Source organism: Topomyia yanbarensis, chromosome 2 (assembly GCF_030247195.1).
Source record: "Topomyia yanbarensis strain Yona2022 chromosome 2, ASM3024719v1, whole genome shotgun sequence".
NCBI lineage: Eukaryota > Metazoa > Arthropoda > Insecta > Diptera > Culicidae > Topomyia > Topomyia yanbarensis.
This window is the reverse complement of record NC_080671.1, coordinates 46,939,320-46,960,591: the sequence shown is the minus strand read 5'-3', so window position 1 is coordinate 46,960,591 and position 21,272 is coordinate 46,939,320. Positions and strand designations below refer to the sequence as shown.

General features: G+C 40.4%; 1 protein-coding gene across 2 annotated transcripts; it reads left to right on the top strand.

Moving 5' to 3' along the window:
• The first annotated feature begins 4,594 nt into the window (after positions 1-4,594).
• On the top strand, positions 4,595-20,919 carry LOC131684389 (E3 ubiquitin-protein ligase Su(dx)). Of its 2 annotated transcripts, none has more exons than XM_058967235.1 (7): positions 4,595-5,057; positions 8,436-8,551; positions 16,358-16,851; positions 17,234-17,456; positions 17,510-19,214; positions 19,274-19,472; positions 19,538-20,919. In XM_058967235.1, the coding sequence occupies exons 2-7, from the start codon at positions 8,512-8,514 to the stop codon at positions 19,805-19,807; spliced, it is 2,931 nt and encodes a 976-aa protein (XP_058823218.1). In that variant the 5' UTR covers positions 4,595-5,057; positions 8,436-8,511; the 3' UTR covers positions 19,808-20,919. The 2 variants fall into 2 exon arrangements, with proteins under 2 accessions (XP_058823218.1, XP_058823217.1); XM_058967234.1 differs by having other exon boundaries at positions 4,596-4,959.
• The last annotated feature ends 353 nt before the right edge of the window (positions 20,920-21,272 follow it).

Here is a 21,272-nt window from a genome sequence, read left to right as displayed (position 1 = left end):
GTCGACTTACAGTTACCTACTACACAGTCATGAGTCATTTTAAATAAAAATCACAACTATCCAAATACAGTTTGGTAAACAAAAGCAGTGATTGTCAATTTTCAAATAAAAATAAACACAACACAAGAAGAAAAACATCGAACACAGTTCCACCCGCAGCTACTGTCAAAGTTAAAACTGATGACGTCATCGTGGATTAGACTATTACCAGAATCTGATAGGGTAACCAACCAATTTTGGACTCCTAGAGGAAGTGAAATTACGTGAACGTTAAAAAATATTCGCTTGCCTATGTTTTTAATGCAATACATGCACGAGTCTGCTCCAAAATTACTGTTCTTGAAAGAAAACTGTCATTGGAAGTTTTATACATTGACATAAACTTAAAAATGACATTTCTTCACAGCATGAATTTTTAACATTTCGGACCCTTCCACACTAATTTGGACAGTGTTCCAAGCATATTTTGGACACACTGAATGTGACTGAATATATTTTGGAAACAGTGAAGTTTTTTCTACTAAACTGACATACTGACTCGTTCTCCTTGCAGTATATTTAATGCATGGAAGAAGAACATAAGCAAATCAGTGACTGCCAATCAAAAATGGTACATTAATCTTTCTATGGAAGGCTGACTGCATAAAGTATTTTTTTAGTTGTATCATTTTGAGAAATAGAAAAACTTTCGGTACAATTAGGTTACTGCAGACTTAACAAAGCAGCATTAAATGTTATACAATAGAGTTAACAATAATATATTTCGTGTAACAATTCATCTGTAGCAGTATTATGGAGTAACATCCTCAAGCGGATGATAAATCAAGATTCAAAGTTCGTCAGGAATCTTCTTGCACTAAATATTAATTTTTAATTCTTTTGTTTACGAGGTGGTTTCTTGTTATTCTTTCTAAGCTCAGTTTTTCTTTGTTTCTCTTCCTTTACTTTCCTTTTTTCTTCAGTTTTCGCCTTGTGGTATTCAACTGTTCGGCGCTACGTTAAAACAGCAGAACTACGTCGCTTGAATCGTTCCTGTTCGTGTGAGTGTTTCAGGAGAGTCTAGGAATTCAGCAAGCACACTCTTATTATCATTATTCAGCTGTATAGTTGTCATGGGCCGAATAATAAAAATGTAATCTTTGCATTTGAAAGTTTACAATGAATATAAACAACGATGAAACTCTAGTATTTGTGTTTAAGAAAGGCACAATTACACCGCTAGGTGGATTAAAACAGGTTTTTTCCTTAGTGTACACTTAGAAATTTATTTATGCATCGATAGCATATTTTTCTATCTGCCTCTCGTTTCTTCTGCTGTAAATTTTATGCATTAGACATATTCGTCTATCCACTCATTTAATGCTTACTAGAAGTATATGCTAGAAAATGCATAAAAATCACAGAAGAATAAAAGAGACGGGAATAGAAAGTATGCTAACCATGCATATTTCTAGAGCTGTTTTTCAATACGGTATATCCAACAGAAACGTCAAACGGAGAAAATCGCATGTAAAAATTCAGATTTCTGCGCGTATCCTGTCGGGTTAGTTGAGCTAGGGCGAACTCGGTTTCGCTCGCGTTTTCTGGCAAATTTTGACAGGAACCGAGCAAAACCCTGGCATAACTCGGACATAAACTGTGCAAAGATCCTGGCAATTCCTACCTGGTAGAATTTAGCACGAATCGAGCAAAGCATCTGACAAAGATGCGGCAGCGTACAAAGATACATTTCTGGCTGGATTCTGGATAAAAGTGAGCAGCATCGCTTGGTTTAACCGCTTCTATCAGAAACGGTTGTTGCATTTGAGCGAATTCGTTGCCAGAATTTTCGCACAAATCGCGCAAAATGCTCGCAGAAACTCTGCCAGCGTCAATTTCACTTTGCTCAACTTTTGCTAACTTTCTGCTTGACACGCTGACCGGGTTGTAGTTGGCACATTTTACTATGACGGTTTGACAGGCTGTGATGTATTTCCTGTACTGTATTACAATCGAGAATGTAGATTTGAAGTTTGGCATTGGACAAAGATGCTGACTACTGTCAACTTGGAAAAACATCACAATGCAAAACATCACATCTACCAAATACTAGCAAAACTTTGGTACACTATATGTGACATTTTGACTTAAGATTAAATCACAGATAACAGACGTTTAGGCTCGATTTGAATCGTGTGTAAATACCCGCTACTGAAATTCCGAATAAATCAGACGTCTGAAACACGTTTGGCAAACGTTTGTAGATGGCGCAGTGATCAATACAATGCAGTTAGAGTGCAGCTGTCAAGCACGTGTAGCAAACAGTTGCGCAGATGGCAATAGTGAAACACGGATTTCCAACGTTTATCAATTTGGAAGTTTACACAGCAATAAAAATTGGACTAAACCGTTTTGCGCGTTAAGGGCACAAGACCTAATTTTAATTAAGTTTTGTTTTTTTTGTGTTTCGAATTCATCTCGTCAGTAACTAGCACCATCTGGGTGTCTAGTTAGACGATGTATCTAAACTAGTACCCAAATTAGCACTAGTTAGACACAAAAAATTCCAAACAGTTCACACGACATATGTGAACGCCTAAAGCCACATGTCCCGAATGATGTCCCGGGAAGCAAATATAGCTCTGGTTTGCTGACGAGAAAGCGAAGACGAACTCTTGTCTTTTGGTTCAAGAAACCAAACGCCTGGTATTATGCAATAAAAATTGGACTAAACCGTTTTGCGCGTTAAGGGCACAAGACCTAATTTTAATTAAGTTTTGTTTTTTTTTTGTGTTTCGAATTCATCTCGTCAGTAACTAGCACCATCTGGGTGTCTAGTTAGACGATGTATCTAAACTAGTACCCAAATTAGCACTAGTTAGACACAAAAAATTCCAAACAGTTCACACGACATATGTGAACGCCTAAAGCCACATGTCCCGAATGATGTCCCGGGAAGCAAATATAGCTCTGGTTTGCTGACGAGAAAGCGAAGACGAACTCTTGTCTTTTGGTTCAAGAAACCAAACGCCTGGTATTATGCAATAAAAATTGGACAGCAAACCAGAGCTATATTTGCTTCCCGGGACATCATTCGGGACATGTGGCTTTAGGCGTTCACATATGTCGTGTGAACTGTTTGGAATTTTTTGTGTCTAACTAGTGCTAATTTGGGTACTAGTTTAGATACATCGTCTAACTAGACACCCAGATGGTGCTAGTTACTGACGAGATGAATTCGAAACACAAAAAAAACAAAACTTAATTAAAATTAGGTCTTGTGCCCTTAACGCGCAAAACGGTTTAGTCCAATTTTTATTGCATAATACCAGGCGTTTGGTTTCTTGAACCAAAAGACAAGAGTTCGTCTTCGCTTTCTCGTCAGCAAACCAGAGCTATATTTGCTTCCCGGGACATCATTCGGGACATGTGGCTTTAGGCGTTCACATATGTCGTGTGAACTGTTTGGAATTTTTTGTGTCTAACTAGTGCTAATTTGGGTACTAGTTTAGATACATCGTCTAACTAGACACCCAGATGGTGCTAGTTACTGACGAGATGAATTCGAAACACAAAAAAAAAAAAAACTTAATTAGTTTACACAGGTTTTTGAAGAAATTTTGTTCCAGCCTAAACGTCTGTTATCTGTGATAGCATACTTTTCTATTGGGATTTTCGGTTGATTGACACCGGTGTGGTGGAGTGCACTGGAACTGCACCATTTTTGCACTTTCTAGCAGAAGTACAGAAAACTGGAAATGCTCCATTGACACTTCTGCTAGAAAGTGCAAAACCAGTGCACTCCACTACACCGGTGCACATCAATCGGAAAACCCATATCTGCCTCTCGTTTCTTCTGCTGTAAATTTTATGCATTGGACATATACGATCTATCCTCTCATGGAATGCTTACAAATGCATAAAAATTACAGCAGAATAAAAGAGACGGAAATAGAAAATTTGCTCTCTGCATATTTTATTTCTCAGTGTAGATTTTTGTTTCTCAGTGTTCAGTAGATTGATCAATAATTCAGCCAGAGATGCCAAATTTGCAGACAAGTCTGCAAATTCGCAGACTTTTAATTTAAGCTGCAGATTTTTTCGATGACGCAGATATTTGCAGATTTTTCCGTTTAGTTGCAGATATTTGCAGATTTTTTAGTTTGGTTGCAGATATTTGCAGATTTTTGAATATAAAGGCTTTTGGTTACACTAGCTTGCCTCACATTTCTCGACAAACATATGATTACGGCCTAAAAGCCAACTGTCAAAATCCACTTTGAAGGGAAATTCCAGACAAACCGTTACCAGTCGAACACAGTTCACAACAGTTTATGAAAGAGAAAACTTTTCTCTTTCGTTTATTATCAACATCTGTGATTGGCGTGTAAAGGTTTGTCCGGAATTTCCATTCAAAGTGGATTTTGACAGTTGGCTTTTAGGCCGTAATCGTATGTTTGTCGAGATTTTTTGTTCTTCCCAGACTTTTAAAATTATTATTGCAGACATTTGAAAAAAGTACCTGGCATCTGTGAATTCAGCATCGCGACTTGACGTTTCTATCACCTCTGTCAAATCGTGTACACCAACCTGCACTCAGTGACGACTTTTTATGCTTTTTGCTGAAGAGAGAACGTAGCCATTGAATTTGGAAGACGGAATGAAAATATTGTTCATTACGCTATTTGCACCAAAATAAGTGTTGTTTCCGTGTCGAACACCGTGGCCAAATTGTGTCGTTTCGTGTGCAATAACGCATAGAGAAGTATTCTACTAGATGTGGCTATGGAGAAGGCAGGCAAGGCCAATTTCGAGAAGTGCTAAAAAATATCGGGATTGTCAGCGCCTGGCCTGCAATTACTGTAACTAGAAAGCGGAGAAAAAAAAAAGAAGAAGCGACCGCTGGGAATAAAATAAAGTTTTTCGTGGACACAACATAAAACAAAAAGGGAAAATCTCCTCGGGTTCAGACGAGGAAAAGTAAGTGATTCATGCATTTTTTTGCTATATTGTTTTGAGAGATTCAGTAGTCAGTTTTCTAGAGATAGAAAATGCAGAAGAATAACATTTTATCGAAGGTTAGTGGGTGGTAAAATTATATAAGGTATAATTACCTCAGACAAGACAATCAAAGAAGTGTGACCAAAAGTTGCTTACGGAACGAAAATGCATTTTTATTAATAATTTTTAAGAGATTATTGAAAAATGTTGCTATCACATGATTCTGATGAATAATTTGCATTACGTTTGTGTGCGTACACTATATTGGTAGTTTATACTTTGGTTGACTGGTTTGAACAAGAAAAATGCTGAGTAGATAAACTAATGAAGCAACTCAAAAAGATGTTCCAGTTGCGCATCAGGCGTCAATAAGGAATTGAATTGCAAAAGTATGACCACAGCAAAATAACAGAAATACAACTGAACATTGCAGTCAGTAAAAATAGCTGTAAATTTGTCTGCTTTTTACCATCTCCTGGTGAAAAAAATCTCTTAAAAACCGCTAATAGGTTAGTTATATTTAGTTACTCCGTTAGGGTGTAGTAAAGTATATAAAAACCTAACACCTGAGATAACATTATTAGCGATGTTCAGATAAATTTTATTTCTAATTTGATTTGCTTCGTCATATCTGATTATCACCAATGACGTTGCTTTTATTCTGATAAGAGCGTTGATTCATAGTCCTGTTAGTACTGGGCTCTGCAGTAGATTCAAACGACCAGTTCAATATGGTAAAGAAAGCAATGATCGCAGCAGTGTAGAATGCAGACAATGCAAGCAGTATGTATCCAAATGTTAGGGAAAATATTTTAAAATGCTGTCAGCAGCGTATAACGCGACAACACATAGTTATTTGAATCAAAATCGCCATCAAATTATTTTGTGTAACTGGTAATTACATTTCGAATAATGAGCTGCGACGCCAGAAGTTCTAGATAATTTTTAGAAAGGTGGCGTAGTGACAGGGACATAGCTGGAGTAACACGATAAATTCAAAATATTTAAATTTGATTTACGACTGGCAGATGATAAAAACTGTCCAATAGGGATGCTACTAACGGCACTAACGTTCAAACCACACAATGCCTGCATTGATAAGATGTCAAGACAGATAGGGTTTATCTTCAGGATAGCAAACAACTTTACTGCCCATAATCGCAAGTTAGTCCCATGTTCTATGGGATTCCCTATCTACATGGGACTTACTTGCGATTATAGGCAGTTTAGGGGCGTATAATGTCTTAAATCGCTGAATCTTAGAACCCTTTTTTTGGTTCAGCGTAATTTCATGCCTCGCTAGGTCTCGGTAGCTACTCTAGGCCGACCAAATCCCGGTACCTCTCGACCCACTCAGAAATGTCGTCGTGAGGGTGACTCTGATCCGAGCAATATTCTTGTTAGCGGTCGAAAGCTAGTCAACTATAGCTCCCACAGCGTTGCTTTGGTTGTATCTTTCCCATCTTCATCCCAGCATTAGCAAGGAGACTGTCGAAAAAATGTCCCAAGAAGGACTAAATGGCAACGAGGAGATAAAGGTCTTTCCGCTTGTTAAAAGAGGCATAGGCGTCAGCACTTTGAACTTCCTGCCCTTCACAGTTGGAGCTCACCCAAAGTACCATGAGACAGCTTTTAACCCTGACAAATGGCGGCAAGGTGTACTGTCCAGGGTGTTTGAGAATAGCTGTACCCACAACATAGGTGTCCATAGGCTGATTTTCCTACGCCTTCAGAAGAAGCCTTTACTCCGCTAATTCTACCTGGCTCACCAACGGCCCTGAGGACTCCGAAACGATTGGCAATGCCCTGCACGGCCATTGTAAAAGTGTGTTGATGCTGAGTGCGTAGTGGGTCCCAACGCAGTTGGTACTATGGAATTCTTCAATCTCCCCACCACAGTCGAGCCCTTACCGCCAGCGTCCATCAGTCGTTCCGGTCCTGTGTGTGAGTGAAGAAGAAGTTTTCCAAAACGGCATTCTCGGCAATTATTATACAAATTGTAATGATACAACGGCTGAACGGTTTCGCGCTTTTACATCATCGTCTGACTCTAGCCGTAAGCTACTTATGTTCCGTTCCTGCTGTTCACATCGCGCTTTCGATCGATCTTCGAGCAATTACAACCAGTGATCATCAGTCGTCCCTGTTCTGTGTGTGTGAAGGGTGAAAGAGTCTTCCAACCATCTACAAATGGCAAGTATACCTCTGCTCCGAACACTTTAAGCGCTGATGTATTCTTCACTTCAAGTAATTTGCCTTTTGCTCTGACATCTTGTGACCAGATGTTAGGTATTTCTCTCGTCGACGACAATCGTCGTGTTCTGGAGCGCAAAGCATTTGAGTGTACTGGAGCTTTAGTACGTGGTTTGATCTAAACAGAATGGTTTATTCGAGAATCCGAGTAAATGCTCAATCGTCAAATTCAGGCGGAGACGTTATTAGATTCAATATCACTTGTATTTGTTCGACTCGAGCATTCCATGACACTCTCGTCAAGGATCTCGGAGTCATCATAGTTTCGGTATAACGTTCAAACCACATAATTCATTCATCATAAATAGGGCATCAAGATTATAACTTGGGTTCATCTTCCGATTAGCGAAAAACTTTAGGGACGTACGCTGTCTAAAATCTCTATTGCGCATTGGTTCTGTCAACATTGGGGTATTATAATCCGTACCAGAACGGCGTTGACAGAATCGAGACTGTTCGATGCTAGTTCATATGCTTTGCAGTCCGACATCGTCCTTGGCGAAACCGATTCCAACTTCAGAGCTACGAAAACCATAGACATTTCGATACTCTAGGCATCCGGAGGATCCGCTCTTGAGCCCTGTTCGTCTCGGATTTACTGTCTGCCATGATTGATTACTTTACAATGCTCGGACGTCTAGAACTTTAACTCCGCATTCGAGCTCTATGGAAAAACTTTCTCCTGGGATTACGGTTCAGGAGAACCAACTATGGTCGTCAGAGCGCGGTTACCGGACTTCGACATGTGGTGCCAGCTTTGACTTCCACTTCACTAGGAATTCTTTAAATATAATTATTTTAAGCAACCACCATTGAGGCAAGGGATCTGTCGGTGATGATACACCAAAAAAATCTAAACGACTTTATACTTCAAGGACGCACGATTTGAACAAACGCTGCGCAAAGGAAAACTGTGTGCCTCCTCCGTTCTATTCTGCGATAGAAGTATTTGACAAGCAGTAAATTTTTATGTAAAATTTCTTCCGTTAAATTACAAAATCTGAAGAGAGTTGTAAAAGGAACAAAAACTGAAACCTCTTAATCAGATAGTCATAAACTGCCCATGATCGCATATCAGTCCCATAAAGATAGGCAATCCCATAGAAAACGGGACAACTATGCGTTCATGGGTAGTAAAACAATCGTAGAATCGTTATGCAGAAAATGCTACATGACACAATTTCATTTTTCTTTTGTTCTAGAATTTTTCCTCGAAATTCAACTAAAGTGATCCTATAGGGCGATATACAACCTATTACAAATAGTATAAACATACAAATGCAGATGGAAGAAGGAATCCACCAGCTTAGCATTACAGGTGAGTACTCTTAATCAAATTCGACACTAAGAAAAACCATAATGTACAAAAAGAAGGTAGATTGCATTTTGGAACGTTTTTCCGTCTGCTAAGCACCAATCAAACTACTGTACAAAACCAGATAATATTGGACGCCGGGATATAAGTTGTTAAAAACAAAAGAACAGAATTTTGTATTATTCTGTTCTTTTGTTTAAGTTTTTCTAGATCGAATACCAAAGTAATGAGATTATGCCATCTCGTCAAAGTAACTCATTTTTCTACAAATCTTGAGCGTTTTTTCAAAAAGACATATCTGCAATGAGTTACTCTCTTTGTTTACTTTCTCTTTCGATTTTTACGGCGTCACTATAACACTTTTCACTTATTTTACAGTACAGATCGAAATACGGTGGTTTTCACTAGCATATTATGCTAAGAGTTGAGGGATAAATTTTAAAGTGACCGAATTATTAACAGAAGAGAAAGTAAACAAAGAGAGTAACTCATTGCAGATATGTCTTTTTGAAAAAAACGGTCAAGAAATGTAGTTTAACGGGGCTATATCATTTAAGCTTGTTATAAAAGTACATTTGCGTCATGACCGGGAACTCTCTTCTAGTATCTGAACCATACACCGAAAATTAAGCATCAGATTCACGTTCCTTGCCCGACAATCAAAGAACACACGCGAATATGCGAAAGGTACACAGTTACAAAATCGAATTTATGCACGCGAAGTTATTACATACACGTTAGCACACGCGACATACCAACGCACACACGATCGAACACGTTAACGTACAAACGCTCGAACCCTTCGCGATGATACACGCGCTCGCGAAGTCCCTGCGCCGGCACATATTTGAACCGTACAATGAATATCTCATTCAGAATCACGACCCACTGCAAATTGGCCTTAAGCAGTGTTTTAGCGGGTGACATTTCCCTTCTCGTCTGCAATTGTAGTGAGCCTAAGCCCCCTTTTTTACAACATTGGCAACTTGCAGGCAACGCAGTGGTCTCTTTTATGGTACCCAAAGTTACCTAGGAGCACGACTTTGAACAATTTATCTACTTGGGCTATTAATTCTTCAAGGAGAAAACTGTTGTATTTTCTAGAATACGTGGACCAACTCAATTATAGCTTTTGTATGGATCAAACTATCGTCCATACTATATTTCGGGGTCTGGTTAGACTCGTAAGGCACGTGTGTATGTCATATAAGGTGTATGAAACAGAAGTATCAACAAAGAATCAATTGTCTTCGTACAATAACCGGATCAAAGCGGCTCACCCAGGAAACCTAATCATAGTTTATCAAACAACGATGCTGTCGGTAATAGTAAACGGAAATTCTTGTTTTCACTCCGCTGCGAATATACATTTTATCAAACTTGGAAGAATTCAGTATTGTTGTTTGCGTATAGCCGACTAATACGATTTTATGTATTGAAACATTTAATATGTTCGTCAAAAATATGCCTAATGCTTTAAATATAATTCTCTAAGTTCATTTTGGAAAAATTATCTTCTAAGAATATTTTATTTGTTATTTTATTTGTGAAAATTGTCGACAGACCGGCATCTGCCCGTTGACTAGATTAAAACGCTAAATTAATCACTAAACGGACATCGGTGCCGCGCGAAATCCCACTATCGCTCAAGAAAACGGTTATCGCTATCGAGAGAAATTCTGCGGACAGGGAACTATCAGTCGGACTAAGGTAGGCTCAACTCCGGGGACTATCCGAGTAGATCGCGACAAAGCTGGAATCTAAATAGTTCACGGAAATCGGAGCTAAATGGCTTGGGGTAATTTGCCGTTGGAGAATACCCGATTGAAGTGGCTAAATGGCTCAAGTACGCAGAGGATTGAAACGATGGAATAGATGGAGAGAATGACAAAAAGCAAGGCAAAAGTCTGGAGCTAAATAGATGTTAATTGTGGAAAACTCGCAAACCCTTGTGGTAGTCGAAAACAGAAACTGCGACGTTGCAATTATTTTTGAGGCGTATCGTGCACCTCCCGTGAACGGTAACTGAGAATGGTGGATAGTGCAGGAATAGCGAAAATCCAAGTGATGGGTGGTACCAGAGCAGTACAATGATTTCCATGCTGGACGCACCAACCGACTCGTTAGTCGGACGATCGCCGGTTGTTATAGAAGAAGACTATAACATTTGGACCGTGGAGTAGGGTAGCAGGCTGACCAACGAAATAGGTTACATTTTGTTGAAAGCCCTGGTAAAGCAGAATGTAAGGCTGCACGCAGAAAAATGTATATTAAATTCCAAAATAATTCGCTTAAAAATCAAAAATATATATTTTTGAATCAGGGCCTAATTGCAAATTTTTTAGATTCAAAAATATTTGTTATTAGATTCCAAAAAAATGGTTGTTGTTTCTACTAACAAGCTCTCATAGGATTTTGTGTAGATTCAATAATATTTTTATTTGAATCTATGATATCTTTTTTTGAAACAAAATATGTTATTTGTTAGTTGAAATATGCTTTTACTTTTTAAAACAATGAAAAAATCTTATGAATTTGAATCAAAAAACTTATTTTGTTTTCAAAAAAGGTGTAATTAATATTAATGTCTTCATTTTTGTTTTTTCTTCTACCCATATTTTGCACCGAATCCCAATCCCAAATTCCAATTTGCATAATTACGTAAATGACAACTTTTCCAAGCTTTCCGCTAAAAAAGCTGTTTTAGCTCCTCTGCTTCCTCTCGTTCGATAAATTTCGACGGTGTATCAATTTTCTGGAATAATAATAATATTAGGTTCTTAAATATTACTCCATTAATAAATAATTTTCTCACCTATGAAAGCACTCACGACTGTATTGCACTTATCAAATTGTATTTACATTTTTATAATGCTCACATAGTCTAAACCTAGCGTCTTGAACTCCAATTCTTTATTCTCGACCTCCGATACGTCCAGTTTTTTATTTGTATGATACAGCAATATTTCTATTTCAAGCAATATTTCTAAATCTAACAGCAATATTTTTGTTTTAAATAATGCTATTGTACAACCAACCAATGTTTTTGGTTCAACTAAATACTTGAATTTGAATCAAAGTTTTAATATCCCTCGGCATGATACTGTACCTTGATGTGGTCCGGGGGCTTTTCCACCAAAGCAGTATTACAGTGATGATATCACATAAACTTGGGATACGATTATTTTCTTTTTAGTTAAGCTACATTGTGATCAATTTTAGTACTTAACTTGGCGACCTCTGCAGGCACCTCATTCCAAACGTACAAACGTGGCCTACGCGATAACACGAACCTGGTCACAAATACGAACGCCCGCGATCTCGCCAATATTCAAACACCCCGATTGATTGGGTGAACGTTGGAACCTAAGAACCTAAGCTCGCGCAATCATGAATCGGTCACGTCCGGAAGTCTCCGCCCTTGATCATAGCAGCCCAAATTCATGCCTTTAGTTGGAACAATAGAAATAAAAACTAGACTAGACGTCCACGTGCGATCGTTGAAGAATACGCGAACATGCGAATGGCCACACGCTTATAAAAATAATGTGTCCACGCGAAGTTACACACTAGCACACGTGACAAAAACGTCCACATACAAACGCTCGAGTCCTTCGCGATCATCCACGCACGACCACACCCACGATCTCGTAAAAAGTATAACACCCTGGTGACTAAGTGAATGGTTTAGCACTTATAAATTAACAATCCCGGTCTCGAGAGTGAACCTCCAAATGCCCGTGTTCGCGCGAAGCTACATAAAAATCGAATGCAAAGTCACATACACGCGACAAACAAATATAAAAATGCTTAAGCCCTTCGCGACCATCCACGCAACCTATACTCGCGCTCTTCCAGACATTATAACATCCCGGTGATAATATGAACGTCTCGGCACTTGTAATCACTCAAACGCAGTCTCAAGCGTGAACCTACAGTCCCCCGCACTCGCGCATTCATGAATCGTTCGCGTCCGGAAGTCTCTATCCTCGATTCCAGAAGTCTAGGTCCATGCCTTAATTAAATCAATTAGCTCTACAGTTCCAGTAGGACAACTCTCGAAAAAAATCGGCATATTACTAATACTCAATAACAATACTAACTCTTCTCTTTTTTTTTTATTTATTTTCGGTCTCATGCGTTATATTCTTGTGATGACCTTTTCGAGCTCATACATCCAAGAAGAGCAACATTGCTGCCCACAATGATTCTTCTCTGCCATCGGACGTCGCCAGGTTTTAGAACAATGGAGTTGTATTCTCATACTCGATGGAATCAGATAAGTAGGAACGATCAACAAACTGCAAGTAGTATATTGCACATTTCTTGTTTTGAAGTATAAAATATTATTCGTATTAAAATATTATTTACAGGCTCCACACATATCTCAACACACACAAATACACAAATGCTTGACAGGTGACTGGGCCAAGTGCATTCACTCGTAGGATCTGTCATTTCGATGATCGCCTCGATTCTACGAAACCAGTGCACAAGTAAGCTGACATAAGCTAGTCTCATCTGGTGAATGCATGTAACCTGGAAACCCCAGACACGACAGGACGAGACGGACAGACTGGACTCGATGGGGCCTAGTTCAGAGTTTTTGAGCATTTTTCAATGCACGGTTACTGACCTAAAAAAAGAAACATTCGGCATGATATTTTTCCTTTTATTACTGTATCTTGAGTTGGGTTCATACTGATATTCACTAGCACAGTCAATTGCATATTCTCCCATATACATTCACATCCAAAACGTGCAAACGCCCCTAACTTTCGCGATAACACAAACCTGGTGAAAAACGCGAACTTACATTACAATTTCAATCATCCACACACACCTACGCTCGCAATTTCGCCAACACCCCTTTACTTAAGTGAACTTTTCAGCACCTATAACTTTACAACCGCGGTCTCAAGCATTAACCCACCACTCGCGCGATCATAGACCGGCTACGTTCGGAATTCTCTACTCTCGATCAGCCTAGACTCATGCCTTCAGTTGGACCGATTCACTAGACAACACGTTTCTCTACCATACACTGAAAATTAATTATTAGATTCACGGTCCGCGCGCGATCGTTCGAGAATACACGTGAATGTGCGAATGGCAACACGGATCTAAAATCGGATTTATGCACGCAAAGTTGGAGACACGCTGGCATTCATATGCTCGAGCCTTTAGCGATCACACTATTACACAATTAGTAAACGCCCACGCTAACCCAGACAGATATGCATTCCTGGACTCGAACGCTAAAAACCACACCTTCCACGCATACACCACTCAGGACTGAACATTAGATTCATACATACAAAGCAACAAGTAATAATTACAGATATTCGTCTGGCAACCGGGGGAAGTACATCTCAAACGCAGAACTTATCATTTCAATGATGGCCTTGGATCTGCGTTGCCTGTGTTCAAGGCACCATAGCTTTGTCCGTCAGGTCAAGGATGTATGAAACCCGTTAGCCACCACCCTCGGCCCTAGCTGCCCATAAAGGGATAAAAAAAAAATTGAATCAAAGTTTTAATATATTTGATACGAATATTCCCTGCTTTTTGCAGGGATTTTAGAATCAAAATGCAGATTATTTTGTCACTAATGCCGATATTTTTGTACCAACAATGTTTGGTATTTGAAACAGAGAAATTTTATTTCTGTTTCAACAAAATCTATAACTTTGAATCAAAGTCGCAAAATATTTGATTCGAATATGTTATTTCTCTGCATGAACAATGCCGAGGTAATTGGAGACGAGAAACTGCCGCCGTCTGGCGTATTCGTAGAACGAAAGGCTCAGTATCCTCGGTGCGGTCTGCATAAAAGCCAGAAGACACGTTCAGATAGCAGGTTCAGAGACAGTTAAAGTAGAGCGTAAGGGTGTATTTCGGGCAACCAGAGCCGCTTTTAAACGTGAGATAGTGTAGCGCAAGTCAACCGGTTAGAGGGCGCTGTACAGAGAAGTAGACGCCAACCCCTAACTTACCAAGTCGTACTGGCCAAAATTAAGGGTTCAACGACGCCAGCTGATAAGTGGCTGATAAATTGAAGACTATCGTGGGGAATCTCTTACCGAAGCACTACCCAACGTCCTACACCGTACGTCCATGCAGACAGTGGAAATCTTTAACAACCAATTCCTTACAGTGGAAAAAGGACTTAACGTGAAGAAAGCTACCGGTCTGGACTGTATACCTAACGTGGCACTGAAGACCGCGATCCTGGCGTTTCCGGACATGCCTGGACGAAGGTTACCTACCAGGTGGGTGGAAGATCCAGAAGATGAAAGCCTGGGAAGCCACCATCTAGCAGCGTATCGGTCAATATGCCTGCTGGATACTCTTGGTAAACTTCTGAAAAGGGTCATCCTGAACAGGCTGGCGAACTACGCGGAATGTGAGTACGGGCTATCGCAGAGGCAGTCTGGATTACGAAAAGAGATTTCACGGTAGAACAGTAGAGGTGAAGAACGCGTTCAACAGGTTCAACAGCGCTAGCTGAGTTGCTATCGCCGTAGTGCTGCACAGTTGCAGCTGGTTCAATACAAGATAGAGGTAGTGCTGGTCAGCAAACCATAAAAAATCCAACGTGCCGTGATCAGTGTTGATGAACCCTCAATTCCATCGATGCGTGCGCTGAAGCCCCTGGGTGTGGTGGTCGACGATTCGTTAATTTTCAGTAGCCACGTCTACTAATTGTGTGAGAAAGCAGCGAGGACAATTAACACAGTGGCAAGGATCATGCCGAACATCGGAGGAGCAAGATGCAGCAAGAGACGTTTCCTGGCGGGTGTCTCATCCTCAATACTGAGGTATGGCGTTCCGAACCGGACTGCTGCGCTGAACTCAAAGCGCAACCGGACGAAGTTGGTAAGCAAGAAGACACCTGACATCTTGCAAGAAGTAGTAACAGGACATCTGTGAATGAAATTGCTGGCCTCATGCGGCGCCAAGCAAATTTTTCAGCATTATTCATCAGACGACTCTCGAAAGGTGGCAAATTTTGTTGAGGAACTGGGAACTAAATAGGATGCTGCATTCGATAATCTCGAAAGTATCTACGAAACCTTGTACCAAGCGGGTGGATGAGGGCCGAGTATCATTCCGCCAAGTCTCGGCTAATAGATTCCCTCAGGGTCTGAGAAAGATTACTCTTGGTTAAAGTTCGGGATGTGAAGGCAAACCGCGATTACTCCTATATGTCCCTAACCTAAGTCTCGTCTAAAAACAATCAGTATTCAAATGTTTCCCTCTCTTTCCTTTTTTCTCAAGAGAGCCTCAAGAGAGCTACTACGTGATTGTTTGCATTTTCACTGTGCTTGTGTCAAACCAGTTCCGACCTAAAGATCTCACTAATTTCGGACCAGCCAACGTCGCCTTGCGAGCTATGTTGGCAGCCCAAGGCTGTCATTAACGTCGTCAATGTTATTCCATTTGCCTTTAACTGTAAGCTTGATGTCCTCTTCTCTATCATCGTTGTCCATCCTAAACCCCGTAGCTGATATTGCTGTTACTCCTATCCTGGAATCAAACACCCTCTGAAAATGTCTTTCTCAAGCAAATAGGCCTCTCAAAAAAAACAAGTTTAAATATGTTTTCCTTGTCATTCCTTCAAATTACATTCTTTTTGAAACAAAAAAATAAAGTGTATATATAATAACTATATTAACAAGCTGGAAGCAGACTTCTCTTCATATTGACGACCATCGATAGAAAAATAGTGTTTTAGACAACGAGTGAAAATGTTTGCAGTATCTTTTCACCAAAGTTCATCTTTACATTTTATTCTTCCCAACTCAGTTGAACACGCATCGTTGCGCAGCAATGGCTTCCTGAAACCGAACCCGTACGTGGAAATCGCAATCGATAATAAAAGTACACGAAAAACCGATTTCGTGAAGAACACCAACGCGCCCAAATGGAACGAACGTTTTACGGTAATAGTTTCGGCCAGTTCAGTGCTGCACTTTCGAGTGCTGGATCATTCCAGTTTCCGGAAGGATTCACTCCTAGGTCAGCAAACCGTCGTGCTGGCTAACATTCTTGAGCACTACAACGGAACGTTGGAAAATCTGGAACTAAGCATGGACCTGTTGACGGATGGTTCTACGTCCTCGAAGGCAAACGAACCCCGACAGCCGTCTAAAACTGGAGAACTGGTGGCGGTGTTGAACGGGCTGAAAATTGATATGCGTACGATGGCGGTGCGAGCGGGAAATAGTACTGGCATGAGTTCTGGTAGTAACCACGGCAGTGACGTCACCGGTGCTTCAGTATACGTCAATACAAACGGGGTAGGTTATCAACACCGGGATCTATGTCATCTTTATTGTTTTGGTACAGGTGATAGAATTAGCGGTGCGTTTAGTGGGTTGTGTTATTTCTTGTCCGTTTGTTATCTTTGCGATAACAATCATGTCTTAACTGGGACACCGGTGTTTTGTCTAAACAAGTGATAAAGATAAGCATTTAGAAAGTCTCGCGGAAAAATCAATTCAATAGTTCAGTACCTTTTTACGCTACTGATGTATTGGACAATTTTTCGGAAAATGAAGCTTCCCCTAGCGCTAAACGCACTGCTGATAACGGAGTGGGAAAATCAATAAAATTCATAATGTGCTTGTTCATTCATTATTCATTTATTTTTCTCCCTTTCCCATTTACTCACATATGTAGCTCTCGTCAATGGATGTAGCCGGTAACAGCAACAACCGCAGCAGTATTCTTAACGGTGGCATTCGAGCACGTATGCGATTACGTGGAACGGCTACGGCGCCATCTCAATCTTCCCAACTGCAGCCTCCTGCGCCGGGTCCTGGCAGTGGCCAACAGCATCAGACTCATCATTCCCCATCGGTGACGGGCAATCACAGCAATTGTGGTTCAGCAGTAGCAGCAGGTGGCTATTTTTCTCACTTGAACTTGATCAAATTTTAAATATTTAAATAACAGGTTCTATGGGCAACGGCGTAGCAATGCCAGTGGCGACTGGGACTTCCCCGATGGCACCAGCCGCGTCCACTGGAGCCGTCCGCCGAAGTAGTGGTATTAACTGGGATCAACAGCAACCACAGCAACAGCAGCAGCAACAACCGCAAGTGGTACATCCACACTCGGGTGGACACCCGCGACTTGGCCCGGTGTATTCGAACTCTTCGCAAGATTCACTGCTAAACGGTATCAACAGTACTAGCAATGGTCCGGTGCAAGCCAATATAGCTGGCACGATGGTTCCCATGAACGGAGGTGCAGTAGCACCTCAAGTATCCGGTGGAGCAGCAGCAGGTGCAATGGTTCCCATTGGAGGAAGCTTAACCGATCAACAAATGATGCTTCAAGCTGCCGCACAGCAAAATCAGGTCGACGATGAGCCTTTACCTGCCGGCTGGGAAATGCGTGTAGATAAATACGGACGCCGGTATTACGTGGATCACAATACACGTTCGACTTACTGGGAAAAGCCACAACCCCTTCCCGCTGGTTGGGAAATGCGACGAGACGCCCGCGGTCGAGTGTATTATGTCGATCACAACACTCGAACAACAACATGGCAACGACCAAACAGCGAAAGGCTGATGCACTTCCAACACTGGCAGGGACAACGACAACACATCATTTCGCAAGGCAATCAACGGTTCCTTTATCCACAGCATGCTCAACAATCCAATACGACCTCAGTTTCACACGAGGAAGATGACGGTCTAGGGGCACTACCCGATGGCTGGGAGAAACGAGTCCAACCAGATAACAGGGTATACTTTGTGAATCACAAAAATCGCACCACCCAATGGGAAGATCCCCGCACACAAGGCCAGGAAGTAAACATGCTTGCCGAAGGTCCGCTCCCGCCCGGATGGGAAGTTCGTTACACTGCAACTGGCGAACGATTCTTCGTAGATCACAATAATCGGAAGACAACTTTTGAAGATCCCCGACCAGGTGCCCCCAAAGGTGGAAAGGGAGTTTATGGAGTTCCACGAGCCTATGAGCGTTCATTCCGTTGGAAACTTAGTCAATTCAGATACCTTTGTCAAAGCAATGCCCTTGCTTCCCATATCAAAATTACGCTTACTCGACAAACACTGTTTGAAGATTCGTACCATCAAATCATGCGTTTGCCGGCCTATGAATTGCGAAGAAGGCTTTATATTATCTTCCGTGGAGAGGAAGGTTTAGATTATGGCGGTGTTTCGCGTGAATGGTTTTTCTTGCTTTCCCATGAAGTTCTCAATCCGATGTACTGCTTGTTTGAATATGCCAACAAAAACAACTATAGCTTGCAGATTAACCCGGCCAGTTACGTTAATCCGGACCACCTTCAATACTTTAAATTCATTGGGCGATTCATTGCGATGGCCCTGTATCATGGGCGATTTATTTATTCTGGTTTCACGATGCCGTTCTACAAGCGAATGCTAAATAAAAAGCTAACGACCAAAGATATTGAATCGATTGATCCAGAGTTTTACAATTCATTGATCTGGGTGCGGGACAATAACATTGATGAGTGCGGGTTGGAGCTGTGGTTCAGTGTGGACTTTGAGGTGCTAGGGCAGATTATTCATCACGAGCTAAAGGAGGAGGGTGACAAGGAGCGAGTCACGGAAGAAAACAAGGAGGAATACATCTCCTTGATGACCGAATGGCGGATGACTAGGTATGTCATGAATATGGTTACAAATTGAAATACTCTTGATTTCGGATTTGTATTTTCAGAGGTATTGAAGAACAAACCAAAACTTTCCTAGAGGGTTTCAACGAGGTTGTACCTTTAGAGTGGTTAAAATATTTCGATGAGCGAGAGCTGGAGTTGATGTTGTGTGGCATGCAGGAGATCGACGTAGACGATTGGCAGCGAAATACGATCTACCGTCATTACAACCGCAACAGCAAACAAGTGGTCTGGTTTTGGCAGGTTTGTATAATTGAGGGTGTTGAATAGTTGAGGGAAACAAATCAACCGATTTTTTTTTCTGTTAGTTCGTCCGGGAAACCGACAACGAGAAGCGGGCCAGATTGTTGCAATTTGTAACAGGGACGTGTCGAGTACCCGTCGGTGGGTTCGCCGAATTGATGGGATCCAACGGTCCCCAGCGGTTCTGCATTGAGAAGGTCGGTAAAGATACGTGGTTACCTCGATCACACACGTGTTTCAACCGGTTAGATTTGCCACCGTACAAAAGTTATGATCAGCTGGTTGAGAAGCTAAACTACGCAATCGAGGAGACTGAAGGATTTGGCCAGGAGTAAGCCCAAGAAACCTTGAAAATATCAATAAAAAAATTACTTGTGATCCAACCGACAGCGATATCGGAACATTCGTTTTTTTATGGAACATTGAGAGTGGAAACATAGAGGTAATCAAACTCGGCAATTTGAATTGAGTAGTAAAGTTGTAAATGTAAGAGACAATTGTTCAGTTTTGGAAATATGCTTTTGTAAATTGTAATATCCACTTTTTATGATGTATATTTAAGCAAAAAGTTGGTCAAACGATATGCACTATTTTTAACGAAAAAGCCACAAATGCTAATCGATATACTACAAGTGAAAGAAACTGTACATAAACTAGCTGTTAAACTAAAGAAAGACTTTAGTTTCCCTTGTTCCAAAAATCGTGATACATCAAAGTAGAGATAAAAACGTTACTGTATTATACAAACACTTGTAAATATAAATTATTAAGCAGAGGAATGGATGAAAACTAGGAACAATGAAATCAATAAACTATATACTTACAATAAATTTGTTGTCTATGCTAACAAAATTGTGTAGTACTAAAATGCATATAACGATTTAGAACAACACTGTTTTGTACTAATAAAATCACATCAAACAATAGATTTCAAGTAAGGAATATTTTTATTCAAACATCTTTTTTCCGTACTGTGTTACATTCTTTCAACGTTTAGTTATTGAACAACACAAAATAAATCAACAGTTGGGGCCATGGTAGTAAACATTACCTGTTGTATGCAGAACAGAAAACAAATGGTGTCTAGTAGTCTCGTTCTAATGCTAAACGTAAAATCACACTTGAGTTTACTGAAAAATTGATTGTCACAAATAAGGAACAAACGGCTGGAGTAAACATGTAGATCTAATTACTTTAGGAAAGTCGGGAGATTAATTCACGACACATGCATTACGGAGTAAATTTTCTCGAATGATGAAATATACACAGGCGAGTATGCATTGTTCCTGTTCCATTTCCTGTGAAGGTTATGATTCATAGTTTTGTGTTTGTTACTTATTTTGTAAATTGTATTTTTTTCTGAGAAATAACATTGTAAAAAGAGAAAAAATGGGTTAAACTAGATACACAAATTATGTTTTGCAAATAAAAGTATCAGCCAGATGAATTTCATTTTCCGTTGTGTTTTATTATCTCCAATTTTGTCGATTCGTTGAAAAAGTTGATTATTCGGAGTATATTTTACTGTTTCTGGTCCAACCAAACCGGATTGATCTAACCACTCTACTCGGAATAGGCTACTCGTTGATTGGTTGCTATTAACACTACACATATCGCTGGACCTTCTGTTAGGAAACAACATACTACAGCATTCTACGCAAGTTTGTAAACAGTAAGGGCACCCGTTAGTTGAATTCATTGTGGGCGAATACGATCAACTAGATGTTTATCCTGCGTCATATCCTGGAAGAAATCCGGGAATACAACATGCGAACTAATCATCTGTTTGTGAAACGAACT